Source organism: Balaenoptera musculus, chromosome 20, assembly GCF_009873245.2.
Source record: "Balaenoptera musculus isolate JJ_BM4_2016_0621 chromosome 20, mBalMus1.pri.v3, whole genome shotgun sequence".
Lineage (NCBI taxonomy): Eukaryota > Metazoa > Chordata > Mammalia > Artiodactyla > Balaenopteridae > Balaenoptera > Balaenoptera musculus.
This window is the reverse complement of record NC_045804.1, coordinates 15,368,473-15,389,432: the sequence shown is the minus strand read 5'-3', so window position 1 is coordinate 15,389,432 and position 20,960 is coordinate 15,368,473. Positions and strand designations below refer to the sequence as shown.

Below are 20,960 nucleotides of genomic sequence, written 5' to 3'. Positions count from 1 at the left end.
TTTGGAGAGATGTCTATTTAGGTCTTCTACCCATTTTTGAATTGGGTTGTTTGTTTTTTGGATGTTGAGCTGCATGGGCTGCTTGTAAATTTTGGAGACTAATCCTTTGTCAGTTGCTTCATTTGCAAATATTTTCTCCCATTCTGAGGGTTGTCTTTTCGTCTTGTTTATGGTTTCCTTTGCTGTGCAAAAGCTTTTAAGTTTCATTAGGTCCCATTTGTTTATTTTTGTTTTTATTTCCATTTCTCTAGGAGGTGGATCAAAAAGGATCTTGCTGTGATTTATGTCATAGAGTGTTCTGCCTATGTTTTCCTTTAAGAGTTTGATAGTGTCTGGCCTTACATTTAGGTCTTTAATCCATTTTGAGTTTATTTTTGTGTATGGTGTTAGGGAGTGTTCTAATTTCATTCTTTCACATGTAGTTGTCCAGTTTTCCCAGTACCACTTATTGAAGAGGCTGTCTTTTGTCCATTGTATATTCTTGCCTCCTTTATCAAAGATAAGGTGACCATATGTGCGTGGGTTTATCTCTGGGCTTTCTACCCTGTTCCATTGATCTATATTTCTGTTTTTGTGCCAGTACCATACTGTCTTGATGACTGTAGCTTTGTAGTATAGTCTGAAGTCCGGGAGCCTGATTCCCCCAGCTCCATTTTTCTTTCTCAAGATTGCTTTGGCTGTTCGGGGTCTTTTGTGTTTCCATACAAATTGTGAAATTTTTTGTTGTAGTTCTGTGAAAAATGCCATTGGTAGTTTGATAGGGATTGCACTGAATCTGTAGATTGCTTTGGGTAGTATAGTCATTTTCACAGTGTTGATTCTTCCAATCCAAGAACATGGTATATCTCTCCATCTGTTTGTATCATCTTTAATTTCTTTCATCAGTGTCTTATAGCTTTCTGCATACAGGTCTTTTGTCTCCTTAGGTAGGTTTATTCCTAGGTATTTTATTCTTTTTGTTGCAGTGGTAAATGGGAGTGTTTCTTTAATATCTCTTTCAGATTTTTCATCATTAGTGTATAGGAATGCAAGAGATTTCTGTGCATTAATTTTGTATCCTGCTACTCTACCAAATTCATTGATTAGCTCTAGTAGTTTTCTGGTAACATCTTTAGGATTCTCTATGTATAGTATCATGTCATCTGCAAACAGTGACAGCTTTACTTCTTCTTTTCTGATTTGGATTCCTTTTATTTCTTTTTCTTCTCTGATTGCTGTGGCTAAAACTTCCAAAACTATGTTGAATAATAGTGGTGAGAGTGGGCAACCTTGTCTTGTTCCTGGTCTTAGAGGAAATAGTTTCAGTTTTTCACCATTGAGAATGATGTTGGCTGTGGGTTTGTCATATATGGCCTTTATTATGTTGAGGTAAGTTCCCTGTATGCCTACTTTCTGGCGGGTTTTTATCATAAATGGGTGTTGAATTTTGTCAAAAGCTTTTTCTGGATCTATTGAGATGATCATATGGTTTCTCTCCTTCAATTTGTTAATATGGTGTATCACATTGATTGATTTGCGTATATTGAAGAATCCTTGCATTCCTGGGATAAACCCCACTTGATCATGGTGTATGATCCTTTTAATGTGCTGTTGGATTCTGTTTCCTAGTATTTTGTTGAGGGTTTTTGCATCTATGTTCATCAGTGATATTGGCCTGTAGTTTTCTTTCTTTGTGACATCTTTGTCTGGTTTTGGTATCAGGGTAGGATAACATTTCTTGAGTGTTTGAAAAAACATAGACTTTCATTCATTATTTCATTAATTTATTTGGGTAGAAAGAGCTAAAGAAAAGCGAATTGTCATTAAATTAGGTAAACTAGAATATATTACCGTCAGTCTTTTTGGTGATTATTCATTACTTCCCATCAAAAATGTGAAAAGGAGGTAACTTTAGGTGTAAGAATCACTCAGTGATCTCAGTCTGTAATCAGTTTCTACAGAGAAATTATTTCATTTTGTATTTAATTAATATTGTTTGATCTATTTTATTTGACAAACTTTTAGATAAAGCATTTTCCCTGCATTCGTTTATTGTCTCTGAGCAGCCCCCTATGTATCAAAAAACAACCCATTTATTTGCATTAAGAACTTTATTTTTATTTCTCCTTGGCTGCAGAGATTTTTTTTTTCTATCCAAAGAAAATTATTAGCAAGAAAAAGTTCCAAGCCTTCAGAAAAATTTCGATTGAAAATAGCAAGAAAAATTTGTGATTAATAAGTAAATTCCTCTATTAGTTCATAGCAATGATAAAGACTACTTGTCACTGTGAGTTTCCTAGGCAGAAAAACAGGCCAGTCTCTGCTCATGTTAAATTTATCAAGTTTCACCTTAATTATAGAACACAGAATGCTTTATCCTGGAAGGCAAAAACAAACAGAACTTAATAGATGTAAAAGTTGTGCATGTAGATTTTTTTCCTTTTCTTATCAAAACATGTGTTTTACCATAAGATATATTTTACTTTAACAGCTGATCAGTTTATCTTATTTTTCATTTCAATTTCTCAGACCTCAGCAATCACCCAGAGGATAAGTCCCTGTTCCACCTTGACTAGCAGCACTGCCTCTCCACCAGCCAGTAGCCCCTGCTCCACTCTCCCGCAAGTCAGTACAAATGCAACTGCCAAGGATGGCAGCTATGGGGCTGTCACTAGTCCAACCTCCACCCTTGAAAGCAGAGATAGTGGTATCATTGGTAAGTTGGTTTTTATATTAATCATTAAAAAAGAAATCATTTTGTGTCTTTTTTTCTTTTTAAAATAATTACACAAGCTCAAGGTTTTCAAAAATTCTGCTTTTGAGTTACTGAGATGTATATATAAAATGTGTCCTTTTCTTTTTAATGATACAGGAGAGAGACATAAAGGGTAAACAAAATGAGAGGTATCCCTCCCTGCTTAACCAGTCCTTTAAGGATATTATCTGATAAAAGAAGGGATGAATAGAAAAATTTCTTTCTACTTCTTCTTGTCAATTCACATGCATCATCTGTCTACCAACAGAAGTGGTTCAGAAAAAGTTTATTCCTCACTGAACTAGTAGAGTTTCTTGGTGGTTCTCAGTTCTTCGTATTATTGCCTGTTGTATACTTGTTAAGGGGAGTCAGTCACATGGAAATGAGCAAAGTTTTGGGAAAAGAAGAATCTGAAGACAAAGAAATGCAAAGAGAAGAAAAGAAGACTGAGCACAGAATCTTAGGGCACGTTCAAATTGAGCAGGGGGTGAGAGGTGTGAGAATGAGCCAGTAGATACAGAAAAAGGGTAGTCAGACAGATAGGAGAAAAAGTGGGGCAGTATAATGTTACCAGTGCCAAGGAAGATAAAAGTTTCAAGGAAGGGGTGAGGAGAGGCTGGTCAACAAATGACAGAAGCTGAAGAGGCTAGGAAAATGGAAACGATAAAGGAATAAAGACAATGAAATATTTTTTCCTCATTTGGCTTCCTTCTAAAGGTTATCAAATCAAAATATTTATTTGTTTAGATGTTATTGCAGATATTTTAATGCCATGTCAACTAAGCATATCTCTAGTACTTAAATGAATATACATCAACATGTGAATTTATTCACTTTAAATAAATAATGAGTTGATAAAAAGAATATTTTTACAGCAAAGTTACAGGATACAAAATCAACATACAAAAACCAGTTGCATTTCTATACCCTAACAATGGATAACCAAAAAAAATAAAATTAAGAAAGCAATTCCATTACAGTAGCATCAAAAAGAATAAAATACTTAGGAATAAATTTAACCAAGGAGGCAAAAGGCATGTACACTAAACACTACAAAACATTGCTAAAGAAATTTTAAAAGACTTAAATAATTGGAAATATATCCTGTGTTCATGGATTGGAAGACTGATATTGTTAAAATGATAATATTTCTCAAAGCAATCTGCAGAATCATTGACATCCTTATAATAATCCCAACAATGTTCTTTGCAGAAATAGAAACACCCATTGTAAAATTCATGTGAAATCTCAAAGGACCCCAAATAATCAAAACAATTTTGAAAAAGGAGAACAAAGTTGGAGGACTCACATTTCCTGATTTTAAAACTTATTACAAAGCTCCTAAAAGGCAGTATTCATGTCTAATAATTTTATATACCCTTAGTATCTAACATAATCATTTCTAATTTGTGATTACTTTATATGAGAAGTCATTATGAAGATATTATCATTAAATAGCTAAATATTTTAACTAAATAAAATACATAGATAGATAAAATATGATGAAAATTGACCTCTTTTCCTAACCTCTGAAATAGTTTATAGAAAATTGGAATTACCTGTTTCTTGACTATTTAGTAGGACCTGCCATTAAAATATTTCGGACCTGTTATTTTCTTTATGTCGATTTTTTAAACTACTGTTTCAGTGTATTTAATACTATAGGACTTAAAAATTTTTCTTTTTCTTCCTGAATCTGTTTTCCTTAGTAATGGTTTTTATCTTTTTTCAAATTTATTTGCAAAAAGTTGTCCAAAATATTCTCTTATAATGACATCACTACCTACCCAGGAACCCAAGCTAGAAAGCCAAGAGGAGAGTCCTTCCCACCTTCCTTCCCCCTGTATTTCTCACCCCTGTATTGTTTTTTCATCTTTCCTAGCATTGCCTTGATAGTCTGCATTATCTTAGACCTAGATTAATACAAATCTAACTGTGTTCTCTCTGCGTTTTTTGTCTTGTCCTAAGTCTGTTTTTCACACAGCCACCAAAGCGAATTAGCTGAAAAACAATTACTATTTTGATTCTGTTATCTATAAGATGAGGTGAACTACCTGAAAATCAAATCTGATCAGATCACTCCTTTGGCTCCCATTTACCTAGCAGATAAAGGCCAGGCTCTCCTGATCTGACCGCAGCCAATTTCTCCAGCCTTCAAGCCCACTACTTTCGGCCTTGTATATATTATTCTGGCAACTTTAGATTTTGTTGTTACCTGACACATTTGTTTTTTCATCTCTGTGCTTTTGCTCATATTGATCATTCTGCCTTGTAATCTCCTCTCTCTCTCTTAAATTTGACTAACTCCTACATATTTTTTAAGATTCACCTTGAGTATTCTGTCACCACTACTACCACCACCTCTCTTCACTTCTCCACTCCACCTCCTATCCAATACATATTATTATTCTGTGTTCCCAGTAATACCTGTACATATCTGTATCATTACATTTAACACATGGTATTATAATTACTTTTGGAGCCTGCTTTTCACCATTAGACTGTTTCTTGTTAGCCAAAATTGTGTCTTATTCATCCGTATCTGTAGCACCTAGTCCAGTGACTGACATGTGGTAGCATAGTAGGTGCTCAAAGGAAAGAAAGCTTAAGTGTGGAAGGATAGGGGATAAAGGACTGACCTGGCACTTTACTTTTTTGACAGGTGTTTAGAGTGTTTAGAGTGACCATTGGGTACAAGATGGAACTTTATTAAATTTTTAATAAATAATAGAGATTAGAATTCTCTATCGACTAATCTTATTCTCTTAAGTTCTCTTTATGATTCATTTTGGCCCAGTGACTTTTATAATCCCAGCCAAACCTCTTCCTGGGTTCTTCTGTCGATCTTATTAGAGTGTCTGTAACTGCATATCATCTATTCTGCCATACATAAAAAAATAGCTTTAGAAATATGTTCATCCAAGCAGAAGGCATGGTGCTGACAGTTTGGATAAAGTCCGTTTACAAGTAGTTACCTTTCAAAGTGGAAGCTTAACATGTCAGTGAGTGTTCAGAATAAATGTTCATAATGTTCTGAAAATTAAAAATGAGATCCTGCTTTGACTTATAGCAGACAGTGTTCCTCATTTTTTTTTTTCTGATAAATTTCCAGAATTGTGTTCCTTGTAAATATAAGTGCCTTTGTGGATAAGAGAGCTAATTTGAAGAATAATGAACTTCCATTCTTTAATGTGTATAAATACTGAAACAGATTTACTTGCAAAATAATGAGAGAAGAAAGAGAATAATGTCTGTTCCTAAAATTACATAAGACTATAGAGTAGTTATCAAATTATATGTGAGCAGCTTATCTTGAGAAATGACTTGTTTCCCTTTAGTTTTTTTTCACTGCAGTCTGATTTGGAAGAAAATTGTATATGTCATAAGTGATAATAGTCAAAGATATTGTTATTACCTTGGAAATCTCAAGGCTGGCCTACCTTAACTGTTAAATATGTTTCAAGTATTTTCCCCACTGATTATAGAAACATCTGCTTTTCCAAATTAACTATTGCTTATATTATTTCAAACAGAAACTTCCAAGATGGTCTGTTGTTTATTAGTGTTCCATATTTAAATCTTGCCCCATCAGCAAAAAGCACAAAAGTTATTAAATGTATTAATTTAAATTATCTATTTTTAATTTCTTTATGTATCAGTCAGTTCAGTGTGAATTCCTTATGATTACATTTTATAATTATAGCAATCAGAATATTAGTGATGCCTGCTGTATCACTCTTATAGCATGCCAAAATATGTAGAATTCTAGTTATAAGAATCATAAAATTAGAAATGCAGAGTTCCTGAATTTTTAAGTATTGTTAATGTAAAAAGTTCCTCTCTCAGATTGTAAAAGGTTGTAAACAACTGTAACTTCTTAGATTCTATGTGGTCTAGATTCACCCCAGATGTAATTTAATTTCTACCACAGAAAGCATTCTCTGTTCCAATCATAGCTTCCCTTTCCTCAAACTCACAACCTTTCTTAAACATGTGGTAAAATATCACTGACATGATTGTCAGGTATTTACAGTGTAATTTCATATTTGTTACTCTTATTTTATTGGTATAACTTTAATGGTATAATGGCCTTATATATGTGCCTAGTTAGATACTACATATAACTACATATAATCTCCTATCAGCTTATATATAAGCTCCTATATAGCTTCAAGCAAAAATCTTGATAATCGTAAACTCTGTGAGATATACATCATTTTTATATCCTATTCCTTTTTCATGTTAAGTTTTAATAATGGGCTGATTTGGTATGGTGTTACATAGCAAAATGAATTTAAGCATGGATCCATTTAGGCATGTTTCTTGCCTTTTGTTTATCTGGAGATCACAGTTCCTTCCAGAAGGGTATAATTCTTTTTAAATTTCTTTTTTTTTATTTATTTATTTGTTTATTTTTTATTTTTGGCTGCGCTGGGTCTTCGTTGCTGTATGCGGGCTTTCTCTAGTTGCGGTGAGCGGGGGCTACTCTTCATTGCAGCGCGTGGGCTTCATATTGCTGTGGCTTCTCTTGTTGCGGAGAATGGGCTCTAGGTGCGCGGGCTTCAGTAGTTGCGGCACTCGGGCTCAGTAGTTGTGGCTCGCGGGCTCTAGAGCACAGGCTCAGTAGTTGTGGTGCACGAGCTTAGTTGCTCCACGGCATGTGGGATCTTCCCGGACCAGGGATCAAACCTGTGTCTCCTGCATTGACAGGCAGATTCTTAACCGCTGTGCCTCCAGGGAAGTCCCAGAAAGGTATAATTCTTGAATTCCCTCTTTTAATCAAATCTCAGGATTTTTTTTTCTTTAGGTTCTGATTTACTGCCAAATTTGGTCTTATATCCTTTAGCCTTATATCACTTAACACCTAGGAAGATGAAGTATCTACAGCTTTGCTCATTGTTGAGTGATTATGTTTTCCTAATATTTCACATTAGTAACTAAAAAGCAAAATCAGAAACTCCTAATCAAAGACCTTTGTTCCTTTCGTAACATATATTCCAGTAGGATGTTATATGTTCTTTTTTTGATCCAAATTTTCACGTTTAAAAAATCACCTCCCTGAGTCATAAACTTGAACATTAGATAATTTGAGTTATTTTTTTATATTTTCTCCAACCTGTTTTCAGAAATGTGCAATTGTATCTTCACTGCTAAGTTTCTCCAGTTATTGTGCTAGTGACTCTGTCATCCTTCCCACCTTCTGCTTACTTAGCACTAATAAATTTTTGGTAGCTATAGCGTTATATTTATATGGCATGGCATATATGTTTAAGAAGTCTAGATACTGCCTATTAAATTGATCAAGGAGACCAAACAGAGCATTTCTCTTGCATAACTGACCTAACTAATATAATAATAATAATAATAATAATAATAGTAACAACAACCATTGATTGAGTACGAAGTATGAGGCGGGTACCATTACTTAATCCTTACAATCATCTTATAAGAAAATAGTTGTAAAGGTTTCACAGGATCAGGTAATTGAAAGGGTACGTAAGACTCCGCAGAAAAATGGTTACGAAAAGCTTTTAGTAAAGATACAGTACAGCAGGCGAAAGAGAGTGCAGGCGAGCACCGAGGATCCATTCCCAAGTGCAGCTCTCCAGGTTCTTTTTTTCTTTTTAACATCTTTATTAAAAAGTTAATAAATACTTTGGAGTATAATTGCTTTACATTGTTGTTAGTTGCTGCTGTATAACAAAGTGAATCCGCTATACATATACATACATCCCCATATCCCCTCCCTTTTGTGTCTCCCTCCCACCTTCCCTATCCCACCCTTCTAGGTGGACACAAAGCACCAAGCTGATCTCCCTGTGCTATGCAGCTGCTTCCCACTAGCTATCTATTTTCCATTTGGTAGTGTATATATGTCCATGCCACTCTCTCACTTTGTCCCAGCTTACCCTTCCCCCTCCCCGTGTCCTCAAGTCCATTCTCTACATCTGCGTCTTTATTCCTGTCCTGCCCCTAGGTTCTTCAGGACCATTTTTGTTTTTTTAGATTCCATATATATCCAGGTTCTTTCGTAATCAAATAGGATGTGCCTGTCCCCAGAGTATAAATCACCGAGATTTGTATAAGGAATCTTGGTTTCAGGAGAGCCCCCCAGAAGTTTACAGTGAAGCTTTTTATGCCCCTCTGGTCACATAGCTAAGCTAGGCTGTCCAAGTAGTCCAGGTGTAAGCTGTCAATAAACAACTAGACCTGGTTGCTACCAGGGGAGTTTCAAACTTTAAACAGCAAATTATAAATCATTAGTTATCCCAGTTGACCTTATCTTGGCAAAGAGTTCCAGGCATCCCCAGAGATAAGCGTAGGGCTAGCCCAGTCTAGCTGTAAATTAACTCTGTCTTACATAATAGTATAACAATCTTTCTTAAACTTGGAAAACTGAGATTCAAAAATAATTGGTCCCAGATCACATAGATATTAAGAGGCAAAGCTAAGAGTCAAGTTCAGGTCTGTATAACTTCAAAACCCATGGTCCTAATTATTACAAAACAGTGCATGGTTCTAAAATAATTCTCTCTCAGAACAGAGGACCTAAGACTATTATCCAGCATTAAAAATTTAGTCTTTAGCAACAAAAGCAAAGTAGTGAATCAAGATAAAAATTATTTCTATCAGTTTTTTTTTATATGTATTTGTTTATTTATTTGGTTGTGTCAGGTCTTGGTTGCAGCAGGCAGGCTCCTTAGTTGTGGCTCACGGGCTCCTTAGTTGTGGCTCGAGGGCTCCTTAGTTGCTGCACGTGGGCTCCTTAGTTGCGGCAGGCGGGCTCCTTAGTTGTGGCATGCCTGTGGGATCTAGTTCCTGGACCAGGGATCAAACCCAGGCCCCCTACATTGGGAGTGTGGAATCTTAATGACAGTGCCACCAGGGAAGTCCCTACTATCAGTTTTTAATTATTATAGATGACAAGCAAATGTGCTTGTACCCATGTACACTTACAATGGGTGCATCTTATGGTATGTAAATTGTACCTCAATAAAACTTTTAAATATATGGAGCTAATTTTATTCACAATGAGCCTGTTTATAAGTCTGTAATTCCTACTTCCTCACACTATCTTCCTGGCCTATATGGCAATATAAACAGAAATGCCGTGTAAGCAGTTCTTTATACTGAGGTAGCAATTTTTTTTTCTATATCAAGGAAGGAAAATGGAGGAATTCTCAGAAAAATCTCTTTAGTTACTTACAACTCAATATTTCCCACTATTGTTCCACCTGGGAATGACTAGGTCTAGAGAATTAAAATGGAGATAGAATAGGTCTCGTGGAAAACAAATATGTATATTTTTCAATGAGAGGCCATGTCTTCCTCTTCAACTCCACTCATAGAAACTTTGCACATAGGGGTGCTTAATTTATATAGGCCAATATCTGACATATAAACTGCTTGGGCTTTAGACTTTTGAAACTTTTAGTAGCCACATGAATCAAAATATCATTGCATTCTCTGGTGGTTCATTCACCTTGGTGACTTTAAGTTATATGATAAGTTCTCACTATAGAGGAATGGTTGAGTAAAATAGGAGCATCCATAAAATTGACTAATATGCAAACATTAGTATGTTGTTATTAAAAATAGCATTTCATTTTGTGATTCTTCATTTTTTCTGTGTGTGACCTCTTTTGCCACAGGATTGTCCTTTTTCTGGGATTAAGGATTTAGGACCTATCTTGTTCACCACTGTAGTCTGACACATACTAGTTGCTCAATAAAATTTTATTGGCTAGATAAGTGAATGAAATTAACTAAAAGTCACCATATTCTGTGAAAAGCATCAGTGAAGCAAAAATGTACAAAATTCCTAAATGGGAATGGTTAACCAGAGGATTTTACTTCTAGTATTTTATGTGAGTTGTCTGTTTTCACTCTTTCTGTGCCCTAATGGTTCTGGACCATTGAGCAGCCAATAAAACTAATTTATTCATCCTCTCAACAAATATTTGTTGATCATATACTGTGTGCCAGGGACTAGATACATTTCTCTCTAGTGAAAAAGGGCAAGGGATACTTTGGGTTTGAAAAACAAGTGAACTATGTAATAACAGGTTTGGTTCATGCAGATAGTACAATTGTAGTGCAAAATGACATCACTGCTCTTCTCACGTTGGGAAACTGGATGTCTTCCTTGTCTTTACTTTTAAATACCATGACCATAGAAGCCCTTCCTTATTATAAACTTTATCATTTAAATGATAAAATAGGGTCCATAGGCCACTGAGTAATTCTGTCTTTGTACCATGAATTAATTCAAAGTTTCTCAAATCTTTTCACCACCAATGAGGACTTTCATAATTTTTATTGATAGACCCCGTATTTTTGAAAAAATTTTCAGCATCACTATTCATTATCCAATAGTTTCTATCTCATTTTTTATTTATCAAATGTATACATATATATATCTATATACGTATGATATGTATACATATATATATATCTGCCAAAATTTCTGTTCAACATGAGATAACTAATGTTATCACCCTTGATATAATTGTAGCTAAGTTTATAGAAACTTGATGTTTTAGGTAACTAGTCGACATATTATTACTCATAAATTATTTGAAAACATATTATTACTTACAAATTATTTGAAATATTGAAAATAGTGAAACCCATTACTACCTTCTCAGACCTTTAAAGGTGTCGTGCTCCAGTGTTTGGAGCCTATTGAATGTGCTCAGGGTTTATCTGGAGAAAAGGGGTATATTTCTGGAATATATACCAGGGTAAGACCACACAGATACAAGTGAATCTTAGCCAGCTCTGATTTGGGACCTAAGGATAAAAACTTCTGCTGGGACACACCACCAAAAAAAACATGAAAGGCAAAGGGTTAACTAACAGACGCTTTACATGTAGACAAGTCCTCCGGGAAACAGAAGTTTTACATTCTCCAGCTTTCATTATACTGAGCCTAGCAGCTGTGTGAACTCCAAGCTTCTAGCTAAGAATTAAAAGCCAGCTGAATCACCACATCTTTACACCAAATGAAATTATACTTCAGTCAAATTTTACAGAAAGAAAAATGTTTAAATATATTTTAAAGTAATAAGACAATTTCCAGAAATTAGGATAAGAAGCATGCCTCTGTTGAAAAAGAACGCATGCAGACACGTACACACATAATATAAATTTGCACCTATATATTATCACTGAACATATTTAGAGGTTATACAGTATGCTGTAGAATCCATAAAATCTCATTGGGGAAGGTGTGACATTGTGTTTGGTGGCAAAAAGGTTAGGATCCGTTGGGCTATTTATGACTGAAAGATAAATACATGAAATGAATTTTTAATTAAAAACAGAGGCCTTGTAGTGTTTCCTTATTTAGACAGATTCTTTCTCCTATATTAGCGTCTACTTAGGGAATGTTTCTATATTTTCTAATTCTTTGTTTCATATAAAGGGCCAGGAAGGAAAAATATAGGATAAAAAGAGTATAAAGATCTTTTTGACACCTCTAGGGCTCTCCAGCAGTCCATGAAAAGTATGTAAATTCCCTTTTGATGAAATTCTACAGTTTTTACCATTGATAGGCCTTATTTGTAGGCCCTTTAGCACTGAATTTGTTTAATTCATTCAAATAGAGTTGTTAAAAGTAAATCTTTGAGAGAGAACCTGTGTGAGAGAGTTATATTTTGGTTTCAATTGTTTAAACTTCATGATGGAGATGAAATCATCAGTAACTTTTTAAAAATAATGTTTCTAATATTGTCATTATCTAGTCATGTATTTGGAGAGTAGTAAACAGATTAACCTCTAGGTTTGGTTTTCTTTTTTAATTCACTTTACTCTTTTTTTCAGCTACCTTGACAAGCTATTCTGAAAACATGGAACGCGCAAAATACGTTGGGGAAAGCAGTAAAGAATTAGGATCTGGAGGAAACCTAAAGCCTTGGCAGTCTCAAAAATCCAGCATGGATTCCTGTTTATATCGAGTAGATGAAAACATGACGGCTTCCACCTATAGTCTGAATAAGATCCCAGAGAGGAATTTGGAAACAGTTTTATCACAGTCAGTACAGTCTATTCCTCTTTATCTTATGCCACGGCCAAATTCAGTAGCAGGTAAGTTTTATTTTTTTTAAATCACCATTTTACTGGCATATATATTGAAATGAAGATAAATTCTGCTCTCACAGTATTTAAATTTTCCATTCATCTTCTTCAACTAAGCTATTCTTTTATGTTTGGGTAATATACATGTGTATATCTTTTTGAACCCGGGGGAAGGTTCGTGTTCCTTAAGTGATTGTTTAGTTCTGCTTCCAAAATATAAATATAAAATAGGGACTTCCCTTGCAGTCCAGTGGTTAAGACTTCACCTACCAAAGCAGGGGCTGCGGGTTTGATCCCTGCTCAGGGAGCTAAGATCCCACATGCCTCCGGCCAAAAAACCAAAACATAGAACAGAAGCAATGTTGTAACAAATTCAATAAAGACTTAAAAAAAGAAAAAAAAAAAGGTCCACATCAAAAAAAATCTTAAAAGAAAACCAAAACATAAATATAAAATAAAAACACATAAAATCAAAAAGAGAACCTATAAAGTATATTGTCAAACTGTTAAAAATCTTTTCTCACATCATTAGTCTTTCACAGGATTTCAATTTGAGATTTTAGATTTTAAAAACTTTAGTTATAAAAAACATTATTTGGGAATTCCCTGGCAGGCCAGTGGTTAGGATTCTGAGCTTTCACTGCCAAGGGCCTGGGTTCGATCCCTGGTCAGGGAACTAAGATCCCACAAGCTGCGCTGTGCAGCCAAAATAAAAAATAAAAAACATTATTAAGTTGAAGTATATTTCAGTAAAATTTATATTACCAGAAACATCACCTATAGTTTGAGAGAGTGACAGGCAGGCAAGAATTCACCTTCCCCATTCAAAGAGCTCAATATTTTCACAATACACTGGCTATCTTACCGTAGTAGAATCATCAGGTACCTACATTGCTAGAGAATAACTCAAACACCACTAGCAGTCTCAGTCATAAGGGGATGATACAGATAATAAGTGGCTGGAGTATGGAGCCATTATTCTTTAGCAGCTGTTCAGAACTACATCAAGGGATATTTTTAATACAGCTAAGTTGCTATTTAATAATTCAGACCAGGACTTTTGCAGAATAGTTGGGCATTCTGACATTTTCAAAATGCATCATCATCTGGACTTTGTCCATGCTACAAAATCAAAGTTATGTTTGTCTTTCTTACTTGCCTGATGAGTGTCAGGATGGGTTTATCTCACTGACACAAGATAGTAAAATACTTATTGTAGTCAAGAGCTCTTTCCAGATGTAATTATTTATGTTACGCAGATGATGGTGTGATGCTTCTTGCCTTTCCCATCTCCCTTCTGTACCTTTTCTAAACCATTACTCTTTGTTCCGTCCTCTGGGGACCATCAGCATCTGTCATCAGATGTGATTACGAGGAGCATGGCTCATCTGGAAGATCAGTAACTGCAGAAGATTTTAATATTAATTTTTCAAGATTATTCACTTTTATATAATGACAGAAAATTTTCTCTCCTGGGTTCTTTTGAATATGATGATCCCCAACCATGACATCATTTTTAGAATCCTAGAATGCTATAACTTATGAGAAATTGCTAGGCAAATTCAGTCTATCCAAAAGAGAAGCATTTAAATCCTTGCTTACATAAAAATGGAAAATATAGCTACCAACCTTAATGGTACATCCCAGTTTACTTCTTAACTAAGCTGCAATGATTTCTAAGAGAGTTCTGGCTCTGTTACTTGAGAAGAACACTGAGCACTTAGTAGGAAACCGAGGTATAAGCTTCTTCTGTTCTCTTTTTAGTTTACTGAAGAGATTATAAAACGCTTTTCCCTTGTTGAGCATAAGTGTCTGTAAAGATGCATTATTTTACCCTATGCAAAAACTAACTTCAGGTTTTACAAAAAGTTGTACAGGGCTAATTAGATATGATTCATCCCTCACTGTCTCTAGAGGTTTCTAACGCTGTTGCTTTCCAGAAATTGGCATAAGGCAGCTGTCAGAAGCATCAATAAGTTATCAGACATTTCTCTAACTAATAGGTATTGAAGAAATTGACTGTATAGAACCCAGGTTTCTATACCAGGTATTTTCATCACCGGGTAAAAATATAATTTGAAATATGTTTTTTAAAAAACTTTAAAAAGCAAGCAGTATTTTATCAGGTGAAGAGTACATTCTTCCATTATATGGATTGTAAGATTTTTGTCTATTTAGAATTTTATCTTGTAAGTGCTGTTATTCTAGTTACTTAATAAAATCTTTTAAATTGTGGTCAACTTTTAGGGAATTGTCATTCAATTTGTGAATTTTTCAGACTTCTTAACTACCTCTCATGGTATATTTTTTGCAAACTGCCATTTAGCAACTTTACTGTTTGTAGTCGTCAACATACTTGTGGCTACAATTGTACTTCAGTAACTTTTTGCATATCCATTGGAACAGTGACTGAAGCAAATATTAAGATTTTTTTGGAGAATTACAGGAGGGAATTCTAATTGACATCCATTGTTGTTTTGGTAACCTACTCGGCTACAGTGTGACAAATGCTATAATACAGTAATTTATAAAGTACCATAGGAACACAGAGAAGGAAGCATCTAAGTGCAAAGGGGAGAGCAGGGTAGAGAAGAACAGAAAACATCACAGAGAAGGACAAATAAGAATTCACTAGAAGGATTAAGAGAAGAAAGAGGAAGGAGGCACCAAGAAGTTAAAGAACTTGGCATATAATTGGTATTTCTGCATGACTAGGACCTGGGGTATATAGAAGGAATGGTAGAAAATGATGTTGAAAGGGATGCCAAGGACCTTATGCACTCTGATGTTATGTTGGGTTTACTTTGTTGATAGTGAGTTTAAACAGGAGCCATATTATCACATTTGCAGTTCAAAAGAATGACTGTATGTATCCATCCCTTATAAGATAGACTGAAGGGCAAAAGCCTGGAGTTAGAGAAAATAGTTAAAAGCTTCTGGTATTGTGCAAAATTATAGTGAATTGAATTGCCAGGTTATATCAATAGAGTTGAGAGAGTGGCTTGAGAGATCTTCTTCTTTTTTACCTTAAAAAATAACATTTATTAGATTTTTTAATACAGAGAGATATAAAGAAGAAAACAAAACAAAAAGTGAGCTGTAATCTCCTTGCCCAGTGGTTCCTGCTGACATATTCTAGAAATTAAAGATTCATATATATTACATAATATATATAAAATAAAAATTCAAATTCAAACAAAAAACACAGAAGGAAAAGCCACTCTCCCCTCTCTTCTTAGTAAAACGTTAATATTATGATTCTTTAAAAAATATATATTATACATATGATATATACATAATATAATATATATTATATAGCTACATGTGATTATAATATATGTAAGAGACATGTGAGGTCAAAAATCAATAAGATTTATACAAGAGAAATGAAAGCATATGTTCTTACCCAGATTTACACAAATCATAGCAGCTTTATTTGTAATGGCCACAAATTGTCAGTATCCCAAATGCCCATCAACAGGTGAATGGATAAACTAATTAAGCATATCTTTACAGTGAATACTACCCAGCAGTAAAAAGAATGAACTGATACTGCAACAACACGTATGAATCTCAAAATAGTTAATGCTGAGTGAAAGAAGCCAGATTTTTTTAAAGTACATACTATATGATTACATTTATATAAAATCCTAGAAAATGCAAACTAATCTATAGGCACAGAGGGTCTCTCTTGCAGTACAACCATCTGCACGTGCAAGTTTCACAGAGCCCTCTTTGTATTACCCTGTGGGAATTGGGGCTCGTAACTGACACAATGTTGATACTCTGGCTACTGTTACTCCTCTGAGTAATAAACTGTCTTTCATCTATGACCTAGATGTCTCATGTCTTCTTCCTCAAGCATCCAGGCTTGTTAGCTTACAAGTAGGATAAAATATCAGATCCTTCATGGCTCTTGACAATGAAATACCATTATACCCATACCTAAAAAAATTAAAAGGAATGGCAATGCCAAGTGTTCGTGAGGATGTGATGCAATTGGAATTGTCATACATTGCTGATGGGGATATATTAATAAATTGGCATTACCACTTTGTAAAGCTGCTTGGCAAGATCTGTTAAAGGTGTATAAAGCTATATGTGCACGTTACCTAAAACCCAGCGATTCCACTCCTGCATAGACTAGCCATCAAAAGTAAGTCCTTATATTCACCAAAAGACAAATATAAGAATGTTCAGGGCTTCCCTGGTGGCGCAGTGGTTGAGAATCTGCCTGCCAATGCAGGGGACACGGGTTCGAGCCCTTGTCTGGGAAGATCCCACATGCCACGGAGCAACTAGGCCCGTGAGCCACAATTACTGAGCCTGCGCGTCTGGAGCCTGTGCTCCGCAACAAGAGAGGCCGCGATAATGAGAGGCCTGCGCACCGCGATGAAGAGTGGCCCCCACTTGCCACAACTAGAGAAAGCCCTCGCACAGAAACGAAGACCCAACACAGCCATAAATAAATAAATAAATAAAAATTAAACAAAAAAAAAAAAAAAAAAGAATGTTCATATCAGTTTTAGTTATAATACCCAAAAGCTGAAATTAATCCACATGTCCATCAACAGTCTTGATGAATTGTGTACAACAATGAAAAAGAACGTACTACTGCTATAGACAACATCATGGAGAGTGCATACTATATGAAGTATGTATATTTATATGAAGTTCAGAAAAACAGAAAAAACTATGGCACTTCTGTGGTGAAGAACTGAAGTAGTGGTTACCTTTGGTGGGAATATCAATTAAGGGAGCCTTCTATATCTTGATCTGAATGGTGGTTGCATGGGTGTATACATAGATAAAAATTTATTGAGCTAAATACTTAAGATTTATGTACACTATGTATATCTATTATACCTCAACTTAAAATACATATAAAGTATATATTTAAGCTCTTGTCTTTCTAAAAGGGTTTCCCTTTGTCTTTGGTTTAGAAATAGCAGTCCTAGGTGACATCACTAGATCTTTGAAGAAATACCTATTTTTAGTGTTGATTAAAAATATCCAAATAACTTCAAGAACTGGATGATTTACTGAAGGTGTCACAGAAGTTTGTTCCTTTTTCTTGCAAATAGTATTCCATTGTACGTCTATACCTCATTTTATCTGTCCATTCACCAAGTTGATGGACATTGAGGTTTTTTCCATTTTTTAGCTATTGTGAATACTGCTGCTATGAACATTCTTGTACCAGTCTTTGAATGGATATATATTTTCATTTCTCTTGAATAGATACCTAGGATTGGAATTGCTGGATCATAGGGTAAATTTATGTTTAACTTTTTAAGAAACTGCGAAACTGTTTTCCAAAGTGACTGCACCACCCACAGTGTCTGGAGACTTCTGTTTCTCCACCTCCCGTCTGCCATTTGTTATTGTCTTACCTCTTATTATGGTTATTCTAGCAGATATGAAATGCTGTCTTGTGGTTTTAATTTGCATTTTCCTAGTGACTAATGATGTTGAGCTTATTTTGTGTGTTTATTAGCTAATCATATATCTTCTTTGGTGAAATACCTATTTTTTATGGGCTGTCTGTCTTCCTATTATTGAGTTGTAAGAATTTGTTGTATATTCTGTATACAAATCCTTATTAGAGATGTGTTTGTAAAATATTTTCTCCCAGTCTGTTGTTTATCTTTTTGTTTTCTTATTGATGTATTTTGAAACACAAAATTTTTTTAATTTTTATTCCTTTATTGAAGTATACTTGATTTACAATGTTTCAGGTGTACAGCAAGGTGTTTCAGTTATACATATATATTTGTATGTATTCTCTTTCAGATTATTTTCCATTATAGGTTATTACAAGGTATTGAATACAGTACCCTGTGCTATACAGTAGGTCCTTGTTGGTTATCTATTTTATATATAGTAGCGTGTATCTGTTTATCCCAAATTCCAAATTTTTCCCTCCCCCCCCCTTTCCCTGTTGGTAACCATAAGTTTGTTTTCTATGTCTGTAAGTCTGTTTCTGTTTTGTAAATGAGTTCATTTGTATCGTTTTTTAGATTCCACATACAAGTGGTATCATCTGATATTTGTCTCTCTGTCTGACTTACTTCACTTAGTATGATAATCTCTAGGTCCTTCCATGTTGCTGCAAATGGCACTATTTCCTTCCTTTTTATGGCTAAGTAATATTCCATTGTATATATATATATATATACCACATCTTCTTTATCCATTCATCTGAAACACAAAAAATTTGATGACATCAATTTATCAGATTTTTCTTCTGTGGACCATGCTTTTGGTGCCATTTTTTTTTATCATTTTAACAGAAAGTAAACTGTTTATATCAAGTATTATAAAACACTGATTTTTCTTTGTTATTGGAGTTTAATTCAAGTACTGAAAAGTACTTCCTTACATACTTAAATCCTTTCTTCCTTCTTCTTTTCCTTCTACCCTCCCTCATGTTAAAACATAAATAAGAGGGATAATATTAGTCTGAATTGTTATTCCGATAAACCTTAATTATTGATTAGTTTTTCATCTATCACAGTGGTCATCTCATAACACTGGCCTTTCTGGCTAGCAGAGATTTTTCAGATTCTTAAGCAGTACTGATCATGCTTCTTCAATAGATCTGTCCTGGAGAATAGGATTTTATACTGTTGGAGGAGCACTTACTGACTATGTTGAACAAAATACTTCATCAGAGAATTATTTCTTGTCAATGTTGAATGTAATACAAACAGACCTGCTATTGCCTACAGGGCAAGTCATAGGTCAAGGAGTAGTTTGTATGGGAAACCATGTATCTGTATCTGTAACCATGTTCTGTATCTGGAAACCATGGGTTCAGATCCTCACACAGAGGCAGGAAAGTAAACCAAATGACTCAATTATTTTCAAAATTTCATAGATTATAGGTTGAAAGTGTTTCCAGAATGTAGAAAGACAAAATTACTTTCACCTGCTAACTGTATAATGTGTGTAAATATTTGATAAGACCACAGTCTCTAGTAGCTTAAGTGATTAGATATCTAAATCAGTTTTTAAAGTAAATTGTATTAGCTCAGGAGGGTCCTCTCTTCTCATTTTAACTCTAGATATATATGTTTTCCTTTACTTTCTAATGTACGTAGAAGTGGTCCCCCAAGCTGGGGGAAGATCAAATACTCAAATCTCCTTGGTGAACAGGAATGATTGAGGATTTCAAATATGAGATGAGTTTGAAATAGGGAAAAAAGTCAGTATATTTTACTTATTAAATTGTTCTAAGCATATGAATGAGGTTAGGGGGTGATGAATGCCAATAATAAAAGGCTTTGTTCAAACTCAGCTTTTAAATTTCCTTCTTTTTTAAACTTTATCTCAGTATGAGTGATATAATTATTTATTTTAGAGACCAATTAATGTTGAATGATGATATGAAAATACCATTTTCATCACATTTTTAAAAACCTAGGGCATTACTTGTTTAATTGGTCCTTGCTGTGTTATAGACTTCTCCCCACCTGGGGAAGAGAAGCATCCTCTTTAGCTTGAGCTTTGTGGCATCTTTACAGGACCACGTTTGTCACGACCAGGAAATTATCAAGGAATTATATGAGGCTGATGCTGGATTGAACTCTGAAGAGTAAAACTGTCTATGTTGTTCCATAATTCTTGATTTTAAAGAGAATTGGAAAGGATGTGTGGCTTTTAAAACACTTTTACTTTCAGGGAATGGAGTCAGCACATATAAAATGTTTATGGTGATTTATTTTTTTAAATATTTTCTGAGATTTTAACTCACTACAATGTATTGAAGTAACATATGTAATGAAATTTTTTAAACAATCATGTACTTTTTATTGATTACTAAAATAAGTCTGATTGAATAAATATATTGGTCAATTAGATTTAGCTATATACCTTTAGCAACATAAAGATTCTTAAACAAGTGAAGTCTAAAGTTAATGTACCAATTAAAAGCTCCGTATACCACAAATGAAAATAGTGCTATTTACTGAAAACATAAAAACTTTTATCTTGAATGATGAAGTGATTAAAGGTGAGTTTTGGCAGTCTAGCATTAAAGGTTGGGTTTTTCCTGGAGCAGCTCGGTTTTCTGAATATAAATTTAGAAGTTTATGCACCTTTAAATTAAAATTGTAAAATATGAAAAAATAAAAACTGTCTTTTA

The 20,960-nt window shown here is 34.5% G+C and overlaps 1 protein-coding gene across 8 annotated transcripts in view; it reads left to right on the top strand.

Annotated features, from left to right (window-relative positions):
* The window catches only part of TANC2 (tetratricopeptide repeat, ankyrin repeat and coiled-coil containing 2), a 361,655-nt gene that overhangs the window by 209,050 nt on the left and 131,645 nt on the right, over positions 1 to 20,960 (top strand). For all 8 annotated transcript variants that reach the window (XM_036836548.1, XM_036836547.1, XM_036836546.1 and 5 more), the window contains 2 exons: positions 2,509 to 2,695; positions 12,560 to 12,823. In XM_036836548.1, the coding sequence (XP_036692443.1) occupies positions 2,509 to 2,695; positions 12,560 to 12,823 (451 nt within the window). The remainder of the gene's footprint in view (positions 1 to 2,508; positions 2,696 to 12,559; positions 12,824 to 20,960) is intronic.